Source organism: Tachysurus fulvidraco, chromosome 2, assembly GCF_022655615.1.
Source record: "Tachysurus fulvidraco isolate hzauxx_2018 chromosome 2, HZAU_PFXX_2.0, whole genome shotgun sequence".
Taxonomy (NCBI): Eukaryota; Metazoa; Chordata; class Actinopteri; order Siluriformes; family Bagridae; genus Tachysurus; species Tachysurus fulvidraco.
The window spans coordinates 28,407,205-28,419,205 of NC_062519.1; the positions used below are offsets into that span (position 1 = coordinate 28,407,205).

Here is a 12,001-nt window from a genome sequence, read left to right on the forward strand (position 1 = left end):
ACTGTGCAATTCATGTCCATTGTATTTTCTATTTCTTTTTCCAAACCTTGCAATAAAACTGTGCTTTATTATATGGACTTCTGGGAGATGACCGTAGGAGAAAATTTATCCACTGTGCAATGGCTTACCCATATGTGCATTTGAGCACCACTTACTTCTGTCCAAGATGTTGATAAATTGCATAAGCCCTGTTGTGTATAAAAGGTTGTCTTAAGGTTTAGTTAATCTTTTTGGACCAAATCTTATTTTCAGGTTGCAAAATCTTTAAAATGACTAAGAACAGTGCATGGATCTGAATAACTAAATAATGAGAATTGTGGCTCAGGGCTTCACTGAGATTTCATTCATTTCATTTAGTATTATTGGAAGAAATCTTCATCGTCGGTGCACTCAAACACTCTGAGATGAAGCTGTAAATTTTTCAACATGAGAGCGTCTTCAGGACAGCTTTTTTTTGTCTTAGTAAGAGGTAAAGAGAGCCCGGTGTAGGATCGGCTGGTGTGGGATCGAACTGTAAGAGTTTACAATTTTTTTTTTTATATATATATATATATACAAAGACTTAAAACAGATTTTTTACAAAAAGCAGAACTGATTCTGACAGCCTCAGGTGGTTTTCTAAGTTCAGCAGACAAATCCAAAACACATCTGTGTTTTGTTGGCATTTTGACCTTTCATTGATGATTTTCCAACTAGTTCCAGTTAAATAGATAATTGATTGTCTGTCTGCTGGCCTAAGGAGCAGGACAGTAATAAAAAAGAGATTGAAACTTTTCTTTTGTCTGTGTAAGGGACGACATCATTTAGTCTAACAAGAAAATTGGTCAAGTGCCAGTTCATGTGTTATTTTCAAGCAGCTCTTTAGTGCATTATGTAAGCCTCCCCGAAGGAAGCCATTTATAGTATAACTACGGTGCACAACAGATGGAGGACATGGACATGTTGACCTTTTCAGGTAAACTTGCAGGTGAAATTGAGAAGAAAAAAAAACTTTATTCCTAAATCTTATTGAAGTTCCAGGGCTTGAATCCTAAACTCTGGCTAATCCAAAAGATTGACAGTTTATGCTCTGTGACCAAGCACAAGGTGCTACCAAGATGGAGCAGAGCAACAGGCCAACAGCTATTTTACTCATAGACAGGCTCCTTTTTGTACTCACAAGCACCCTTTATCCACATCTGGCGTTTCCAGGAATGTCTTCCCCATGTGAGAGTAGTTTACACAACAGATAAACACACCACACACGCTGAGACATACACATGAGCCAAACTGGAGCAGCTTGTTTTTACTATGAACTGTCATGTACTGAACGTTCCTCACAGTGGAAAGATCCCTTACTTCAGAATAATAACCTCGCCTTATTAGTTGACAATAAAATAAACCTGATGTGAGGTGAAGTAGATATGGGAGGTCTGGATGTGATGGAAATCTATTGTCTTGGCAGCTGAGTGGAATTCTCTTGTGGGGGGTCTGTGTGCTGTTGGTCAGGTCTGTCCTGTGCTACATCTTTGTCTCTACCTTGTCCTTGGAGCATGGCGTCTTTATCACTGCCTGTATAGATCAGAGGACATTTAATTTTTTTTTAAATAGAACAAACTAGAACAGGATTTTAATGGTCAAATTTGTTTGTGTTTAAATCACACGTTTCCAATAAACTTCAGATTTATGTTGGATCTCAGCATATCAGATATGGTTCCTCCATATAACTTCACTATCTGATTAACTTTAACCCGATAATTTCTTAAGCAGGAAAGTGTACTGGCAAGCTCACTTTAGCACAGAACAATTTTTTTTTCTTTTGCCAGGTATAACTGCTGTAAAATAATCTCTCTTCATCAGACATTTTATTTATTTATTTATTTTCATGTAAATAACATTATACACTGAGTGACAAACACTAGTTAGTTTGCTAGCAGTTCATTATTTGTCCTACTATGATAGCATTTTTATTAAGGAACAAAATATTTGCAAATGTATGTTTTTACAGATGAAAAATGCTAAGCTAATGTTTAATATTTAACTGTCCTGCTATGGACCGCCATGGACATTTAGCTAGCAAGACAACTCACCTTTCAGTGTAAACCTAGATGATCTGCTCGTGACAAATGTCAGCTAGGGTTCTTGCTAAATTGCATAGTGATGGTCTTTTTTCAGCTACCAAGACATAGGAATCTTTTCAAAATTGTGTTCTCTAGCTCTCCTACCTTACCACACTGTGTCTCTTCATCTCCTGTGCTGAATAGATTGGACTTACTGTTTGTATGCTAGCTTGAAGCTGCTGTGATCTGGTCCAGTCGTGTTCTCTCATTTCTGTGTAAGAGAGACAGAACCGTCAGTAGTAGAGTTTTGCGTCATCCTTAACGGTAAACACTTTACGGATGAACACCGTGCTGTCAGTGTCTGCGAGTTGTCTTAAAGTGTTTGTGTCTCCACCATGGCGCCTCGAGTTGTCTTTGGTTTATACTCAGTCGTACATAACACCCCCCCCACACCCCAGAGTGCACTGGTCTAGCCAGTTATGTCGTAACATCATTCATCTGCTGTTCACGTGAAGCCCCCATGAAGTCTTACACAGTACAGAATAAGGACATATAAGTCTCTCTGGAGGCAAAATTCCATTAAAAATTTATTTTTTTTTGTGTCTCCTTATAGTGATGTCCCAGCATCAGCACCATCTCCAGCATGCTCAGCACCAGCAGCAGCAGCAGCAGCAGGTACAGGCTCAGTCTCAGGCCCTGGGTTCAGGTGGCTCCATGCCCCATCAGCAGAGCTCTCAGTCTGCTATGATGGGAATGGGGAACCCGTTGAGTGCTCAGCAGCAGCACCAGCAGAAGATACGACTGCAGCGCATCCAACTTGAGAGGGAACGCATTCAGAGGAGACATGAGGAGCTGAGGAGACAGGTATTTTTTTACAAAATAATCACATTATTCTTTCCGCAGAAAGCGGGCATGAAAACATCTATCTGTGTGATTGAAACAATTGTGAGTTCAACTGCAACGTTGAAATTCTTCCTCTGAAAGGTTGAACTGCCAGAGACAGTGGATCGACCCAATATTTTTTTAGGACTGAATTTTTAAGGTTGATGGTATCCCAAATTTGTGACCTAGTGAACCACTGGTGATGTATTCATTGATTGAGACCTCAAAGCACTTTTGTACATCACTCTGTATAAGGCAGTCTTGTAATGTAACGGAGTACAAATACTTTGTTACTGTACTTAAGTAGAAATTTTACGTATGTGTACTTTACTTCGCTATTTAAATTTATGTCAACTTTCACTTTTACTCCACTACATTTCCTAGTTAAAATGCATACTTTTACTCCGTTATATTTCCACTAAGCATCTTCATTACTTGTTACTACAAAATAAAACCAGAAGAAATATGTGTGACTGCAATAAGGGAGGTTTGGCCAATCACTGCTCCTAGATTGTATTACGCTCCGCACGCTCTACGGAGAAGCACAGGTACGCGCAGCGTGCACGCGCAGTCAGAGCTGGAGGCGTTTATCTATAACGTTAATCGGCAGAAAGACGCAAAGACGGCAACCAAAAGCAGTGAAATTTCACAATTTTTATTACCAGAGTTGTAGCACAAACAAAATATTAATGCAAACAATCCATTCAATACTAAATAAAAATAACATTTATTGATTTGGTCTTTGTCCTGTGAATATTTTTTATTAATTACTGCATTCATTGGACACACTGTTTGTAGAGAATGCCACATACATGAACTGATTTGATTCAAGACTGGCATCATTACATCACGCATAAAAGTTTGGTGTCCACTTTTGGCATTTAAAAATACCATAACTTTTGGCTTACTATGTAGTCATTATAATATATAATATAAAACTCTTCTTGTTTTAAATTCTCACTGAGGGCTAAAACCCCTAAAGATGAAACCCTGGAACCGCCCCTGCTCTTAGTCCTACCGAAAATCACTGAAATTTGACTTTTTACTTTTACTTCAAATACTTTTCATATTTCATATCAGAAAATTACTTTTGTTACTTAAGTACAGTAAATATAGATACTTTAAGACTTTTACTTACATTCTAAAAGGTGACTTTCACTTCTACCAAAGTCTTTTTCTAGTACGATACTTGTACTTTTACTCAACTATTGCTTTCTAGTACTTTATACAACACTGGTATAAGGACATGTGCCAAAGGTCGCAAATGTCAATGTAATTATTTCTAATTAAAAACTTTAGTGAATAGACCGTAAAAAAGGTTAATCTTTTTTAACTCATTTTTATAAATTATTGAAATTTATGATCATTTTAGGAGTAGGGAGCACAGTCACTTAGTGAATAGCATGTTTGCCTTACACCTTCAGGCTGGAGGTGCTGCCCTGTGTGTGTGGGGTTAGCATTTTCTACCCCCGGCTTTGGGGGTTTCCTAAAGGTACTCCAGTTTCCTCCCCCGAAAAACAAAAGTTAGTGTTTGTTAGTGAGTGAGTGTGATTGTGAGTCAGTGATTGTGCCCTGTGTTGTCCAGGGTAAGTCTTGTGTATGTACTTTAGTAAATAATACATATAATTTATTTACTCAGCATTTAAAATATCTGAAATGTGTACAACACCAGAATGTACCTTACTAGGGATAAAAATATTATTCTCACTTTGATTTGAGTTGAGTGCACAATTGAAAGAAAGAAGGGCTCTAAAAATGACATGGTAAAGGTCTCCTTGTACAGACACAAACCCAGGAGCTCTAAGAAGTACTTTCTGAACAAATTAGTTGTTTATGAATACCACATTACTTGTGTAAATTCTCCAGTGAACAATTTGCTGTGCCATCTTGTTGGAGGTGACATTTAACATATTTTGCTTTCCTGCTGATGAATAGAGCTGATGTTGAATGTGTGTGCGTGCACGTGCGTGTTTTACACACTTTGACTGTTATCAGACAGCACAGTGTGTCTGGAAAAGGGATGGATTGGAGTCTGAAAGGGAAAAACACAGAGACGGGTCCAATAAAAACATGTGAGCCACATGGCTTTTGTTTGGAAAGTCAGGAGGCATCCTGTTAAAGTTTGAGCAGTTCAGGATAGCAGAGGACTAATCGTAATTGCTTAGCCCTTTCCCCATCACTCGTTCATCATGGCGGCACAGACAATGTGAAGGTTGTGATTTGTGTTGCTCTGAAAAGGGGCCTTGTTTGTGTCGACTTTTCTGCCTCAGGTCCCTCCCATCAGCTGTGCTGGGAAATGAACTGACCGGAAAGAGGGGGTATATACAATCCATCATAGTGTCCACTAGTGGTGGTTTTGTTTTTCCTCTTTCTGTTGCATAAAACCTGGTGTTTGTCAGAGAAAGAGGACATATCGACAAGAAGAGTGTTCAACAGTCCGACTCATTAATTCATCAGCAGAACTGTTTACGAAGTGCCTGCCAAAATGGCCGTCCATGAGGTCCATGAGTGTTAACCTCTCAGCACAGATGTTTAGCTTACCCAGAAGTCTTTGGGATGTTTTGTGTACTATGTCGAACAAGATCTCTATGCTGAAGACAGACGACTTTGCGTAATGTGGCTTTCTGTATGTGAGGAAAAGAAAGGGAGGGAAAAGAGGAGATCAGTAGTATAAACAACTGTGTTTCTTTTCCTAGTCTGTCCATGTTAAAATTGATGACTCAGACAAGTTAAGTTGGCTTTTGGCACTGGATGGTTTCCACTGTTTTTCTCCTCAGGACTGCGGTAGTGCAGCTGTTCGGTTAGCAGCCTACGCCCTAAAGGCAGCGCTGAGGGAAGAGCACTCCTCCACATTACCATTATAACACGTCCACGAGCAGCGCAAAACAGCTCCTGCACATGTTCACAATCACTGCTCCTCACGCAGGCTCATAAACTTCAACTTCCTACTTGGAGAGCTTGCAGGCCAAAATCCCATATTTCCATAAAGGGACAGTTTTCCAGAAAAGCTAGGCAAATGAGAGTACTTAGCAGGAACAGTCCATGTGTACAGATTTATGGTCAGAATAAGATGGTCATGTATTTACAGAACTTCTATTACTTGTTAGCTTTTAGCTTAGAAAACTTCTTAATTAATTCTGTGAATTTTCCAATACAGTAGCTTCATAGCTCCACACACACAACTGATCTGTAACTGATCTGTCTTTGAACCGACAGTCTGAAAGCCCCTACAAGCTGTAGGGTCAACTGAACAATCTGGCTATTGATATTTGAGAGAACTGTCATCATGTGTAAAAATATTTATAGTGAAATTTCATCATTGTGGATATTTCAGTAACAGACCTGAGTATTTCTTTTGTTGCTATGTCATGATAAAAGACTCAAGCCTGCTTTAACGAATGTTTTTCTACAGTACTGCATGTTTTGTGTTTTTTTGATAAACAGCATCAGGTTACAATATTTATTTTTCACCAGGAGGTGGCGCTCTGCAGACAGATCCCCATGGATTCAGACAACATGGCAAATGTTGCTCCTACCATCAACCCAGCTGCCATGAACCAAGGCACTGTGCCAACCAGCAGCTCAGATCCCTTTCTGAACAGGTAAGCCTGCCGTCCAAACTTAAAATATCTGATTCTCTGATATTTTATACCGTTTTGTTGTATTAGTTCACCTATTTCCCTTTGCATTCACATTCCGTCTTGAACATTCCTATAAGAGAATAGAATTGCTTTCTCTGTGTATTAATGATGCAGCTGAAAGTTTGGTTTAAGCATTTCATCCTGTGATACTTGATATTTTGCTTCACATTTCCTTGAACCATGACTTTCTTTAAGGAACACTCTAGTGTTCTGGATAATCTGCACCTGTAATGTATATGAGATTACTAACATTACACATATTTTCCTGTACTGAGACAAGAATGAAAACGTGTTCAGCTGAAACTCGCATGTAATAGGAATCAAAGAGCATCTGTTTAGTTTTACAAATCATAAGAAAATCTTTAGTGAGATGTTCTCTAAAACTTTCCATTATAATCAAATTTACAGTGAGCAGATTCTTTACTTACTTAGCAGAAGTGTGTCAAAGGTTTTGTCAATAAAGACTAAATAAAAAATCTTATGTCTTCTTGAAACGAGGAATCATTTCCCAGCTGTAAGATTTTTGCAGTGTCCTCTTGGTACAGGGAAGCACTTGTTTATTGGTGTTTGGCCTTCAGAATTTTGGAATGGGTTATCAGCGTGTGTGTGTGTGTGTGTATGTTTTCCCACAGTGGGCCATACCATTCACGTGAGCAGAGCACAGACAGTGGCCTGGGCCTGGGCTGCTACAGCATCCCCACCACTCCTGAGGACTTTCTCAACAACATGGAGGAGATGGACACAGGTAAGGTGTAGTCTTCTAACTTACACGAGAATGGAATAACAGGGCAACATCACCATTGTTTATTATTTAATAAAAAAGTACATAAAACATACTTAAATGAAAATAACATTAACTCAAAAGAAGTGCACAAAAATGTAATTGTATTAGTAGATAGAAAAGGACCAGAGTCCTGATTTCTGATATTTGTAACGAGTACCTCGGATATATAAATTAATGTTTTTGTTTTGTTGTTTTTTCACATGGAAATGCAAGTATTATTTTTAAATTAGACTCTGATAAATAACTAATTTCTGTCCTTTTGGGATATAAATTATATAAACTATAAATTATATGCAATTATAAATATTAACACATGCAATTAGTTATTATTACAATATATATGTGTAGAAGAGAATAGTCAAACAGGATCAAGAAGGTTCAAAGGCTATTAAGTGTGAACACGGTGTGTGATGTATGAACTATTAAGTGAACAGTGTTACACCTGAAGTTTTTAGAACAGGGGTATTCAATTATAATTCCAAGAGGTCCAGTTACTAAAATTTCCTCCCAGCAAAGGTCCGAATCTTATATTGTCACTTAAAATAGTGTACCCTAATGTTAATAAAATCAATAACGCACATGCATTTCTATATAATTTATTGTTAAATCTCAAGTGTTTTCAAAGTCTGAACTTGTATGGCACTTGAATGGAAAACAATCCTGTAGTTGTCTTTACTACATGTCAAGTAACAGACAACAGACAGTGAATTTCTTCTGAATAAAATAAATAAAAAGTGCAAACACAGCTTTGTGCAGCCTGAACTTAGGGCCTATATTTCAAGTAATGTAAAACATTCAGAATCTTTTGAATAAAATAAAAGTGCTTTTAATATTTAAGAAAAAAAATAAACAAAAGACTTTTGAGCTGCCCCTTTTTCAAACACTAACTACATTAATAACACAGGAACCTCAGGCAAAAGAACATTTCAAGTAAAACAGAACAGGGCAGAATTTACTGAATAAAAGAAAAGTGCAGAGCTTTGCGCAGCTCCCTTTTTCCTCTCTCCTTTCCACCTCTCCTTACTCCCTTTCCATCTTCCGTTCCTAGTGAGAGAAATGTGCATGTAACTGTCCTGTCAGCAGTTTGAATCTTAATTGTCCTGCCAGCGTAATTAGGTGCATTACTGCCACCTTCTGCTCTGGAGTATGGAACAGAAACAATCTACATTAACTGCGCATGAATGAAAGATTTATCTTCTTATTAATGTCAAAGAGCTTATATAATCTTATAATATTAGATTATAATAAGGAGATGCTTAATATGATAATATTAGAATTTTAATGGGTCCGGGAAGACCTGTCACTCTGTCCGGATCCTGACCGCGGTCCGCCATTTGGTGATGCCCGTTTTAGAAGGTTAAGATTCATCCGCTTGGCTTACTCTGTCTGCAGGTGACAACATGGTGCCAGTCAACATGAACGTGCCACAGCAGAGCCGTTTCCCTGACTTCCTAGACTCCATGCCTGGCACCAACGTGGACCTGGGCACCCTGGATGGCACAGACCTCATGCCCATCCTCAACGACGTGGAGTCTGTCCTGAACAAGAATGAGCCTTTTCTCACCTGGCTATAAAGCAGCGCTGAGTTTCAAAGAGAAAGGCTAAAGACTTTAAGCAGCACTGCTACCTTTCTGAATTTTAACTCAACCAGTTTCTCCACTCTCTCATTTGTAATGTGCCTATATTGCTCTTTTTTCTTTCTTTTTTTTAAAATTCTGATTACTGTAAATATTTTGAGTGAAGAGCACAACAAAAACCAAAGTGTTCAGCCTAAGAACAAAGAACAAGCATACGTCAATCAAATTTGTTGAGGTGTGGTGGAAAAATTAATACGTCTTTTTTGTATATACTGTAGGATAGAGTAGGTTATAACTGTCACTGAGTGTAGCTTGATCAAAAAAAATGTCATTCCTCTGGCTTTGGGCAGGACTAAGCAGCACTTTGTTGCTGTCGGTCTTCATAAATATATCTTGATGTAGGAACACTTGGTAGGCACCAGCAGAGGGAGCTACTGCCTGCACTATGAACCGAAGACCATGTTGGCTTCAATGATGTACATGTATTGAGCATGTTAGGCAGTTCACCATTATCTGCACTAGAGGGGAGCCATACTGATCAATTTAGCATTCAAGCGGCCTTATGAACAAACTTTCCTTTTCTTCAAAGATATCGTATACGTTTCCTACTGTACTCAATTTCAGCACAAAAGCTTTGTTATAACTTGAAGTGTAGTTTCAAAAGAAACAATATTTCATTCACATTTAGAGGTTTATACTCATGCTGATCCCAGTTTAGCTATTGTGTCAAGTAAGCTCCTGCCTCTAAAATAAGGCAGTTTGCATCTGTAGACCTACATTTTATATCATGTACTTTTTGTGTACTGCTTCAGTATTTTTTTTAACACTAACTATTCTAGACGTGTCCCTTGACATCTGGTGCATTTTATGAATTTTGATAGAGTTTGCCTTTTTAGTATTTATCAAGAGCTATGATTTTTTTTTTTTTTTTTAATAGAGTTTTAGTTTTTTTTTTATTATTATTATGAGATTGAAATTTCAAAGCACTACAAATCAGCATGGGGTTGAGTTGGATCCTATAAGTAAATGTTGAAGTTTTATGTGACGGTTCCTGCTCTGTGTTTCTTCACTGTACTGTGAGGTTCTTTGATCCGTTTAAGCCGAAGCAGACTACGTGTTGGACTTTTCCTCACAGTAGGGCTGCCTTTAACTCAGTGGTAAACAGTTTTCCATGATAATCTGCAGGGAATATGCAAAACATTAAACATAAAGAACACAAGTATTTTCTAGCAGCCAGAAATGATCGTCTCTGTATTTTAGGGGATCAAATAACGACGAACACTTGGAACTGGATGAGCGTGGGTGATCACATGATCATGCTTTATTTCTTTACTTAAGCTGAAATAAAACCTTTTTCTATGTCTAATGTTTTTGTATTGGATGTTAAATGACTTGTTAGCTATTCCTAGCATTGGTGGTGTATAAAGCCACCTTATATTGACTACGCAGCATATTGTTATTTTGTATACTGGCAATAGTTCAGGGCCAATGGATGGACGCATGGATAGACTGATGGGCTTTGTCTGTGACTGGGTGGGAGGGGGTTAGGGGTAGAGGTGATGCACTATCAATTAATTCTGGGTTAAACTGAACTCATGAAATCCTTTAGTCAGGATTGAATGGTTAAGTACTGAATCTTTCAAGCAAGTACATGCTGAACACAGCTGACCACTTTCTTAATGTGTAAGCGAGACAAAAATGTATGTCGGGTTTTTCCTGTCGATCCACTGAGAGGAAAGGCCCTGTTGTTAAAGTCAGTCAACGAGTGGTTCCTGAGTGGCTTCCTGCTATTTTGTTCTATACATAAAGTGATTATTCCAGGGCTAGAGCATGGTGCAGGTTATTATTAATAAGCACAGTGCTGACATCTGATCATCTATGCATGTTTGAGCAATACATTTACACAAAGCAATATGTTGAACAGAAAGAAGCAGGTGTTTTTTCTAGTTTATTGAGTGGTGTAAAAAAGTGATCTTTGTAGCATTATCTAAAATTATGGGTATGTAGCACACGCACTACCTATCCACAGTAACACGGGGAGGTTGTGTTTGTTAGATTCCAGGGATGTTGGAGGAAGGCTTGGAAAACACGCATATACACACTGAAATAAAATGACCGCTTACTGTATTTGTGGGATGTATGGAGGCGATTGTAAGAACTATAACCTCACAAAGAATTCTCTGAAACTGATGTGTAACTTGTTGAGCAACCAAACAAAAAAATTAATAAAATTGTGTACCACAGATTGTATGAGTTAAAATTTATGTGTTCTACTGAAACATAAGGTTATGCTTGATGGATTAAGGGTTACATTAATTGTTAATGCAGTGGAAGGAGAATAATTATCATTATAAAACTGCACTTCACATTTCTTGTGATTTACTATGGACCATTTATTCACAGTTGCCAAGTAGGCTTTTTTTTCTTCATAAACTTTACTCAGTCAACAGTCAGAAGAAAAATCTCTCTTGTTTGACTTACCCAAAGAAATGATTTCACTTAAAATATATCTGCATAACCTGCTCCAGTTATTCAGTCATGACTTTTACAGTTATTGTTGCACCTGCGCTGAATACAGAATTAACTCAGTGTTGAGTTTGTGATCTTGTCACTAGCTTTGGTCACTTGCTGACTTGGTTCCTGGGAACAAATCTAATAACTTTTTAAGCTGACCTCAGTGGCTGTGACTCTCTAGCTCACATCACAGATGATGGTTTTATGAGCTGATGGAGCAGATACAATATACTCACCACCATTTTGTAAAGGATAATATCTTACTATAAGATTATATAGAATAAAAGTGATATTTTCAGTTCTAAAAATTCCTTGGTACACATTCACCTGTGTCTCCATCCCTATAATTGGACAAAGCACTGCTTAGAGATTCTGGTCAGTGTTTACTCATCACAACTGCAGTTTTTTAGGTCACTTTCATTTTGCATAACTCTTATTCAGCAACCTCCCAAAGGGTTTTCTTCTGGATTCAGATTTGACAAAAAACAGTGAACACGTTCATGTCCTTAAAACCTGTTTGAGACAACTTTTACTTTGTGACATGGTGTATTGTCATTTGTCATG

General features: G+C 38.0%; 1 protein-coding gene across 2 annotated transcripts in view; it reads left to right on the forward strand.

The window, feature by feature from the left end:
• wwtr1 (WW domain containing transcription regulator 1) overlaps positions 1-11,168 on the forward strand; it is a 37,689-nt gene extending 26,521 nt beyond the window's left edge. For both annotated transcript variants that reach the window (XM_027169743.2, XM_027169741.2), the window contains 4 exons: positions 2,653-2,903; positions 6,396-6,523; positions 7,195-7,307; positions 8,739-11,168. In XM_027169743.2, coding sequence (XP_027025544.1) covers positions 2,653-2,903; positions 6,396-6,523; positions 7,195-7,307; positions 8,739-8,920 — 674 coding nt within the window. In that variant the 3' untranslated portion in view covers positions 8,921-11,168. The remainder of the gene's footprint in view (positions 1-2,652; positions 2,904-6,395; positions 6,524-7,194; positions 7,308-8,738) is intronic.
• Positions 11,169-12,001: the final 833 nt, after the last annotated feature.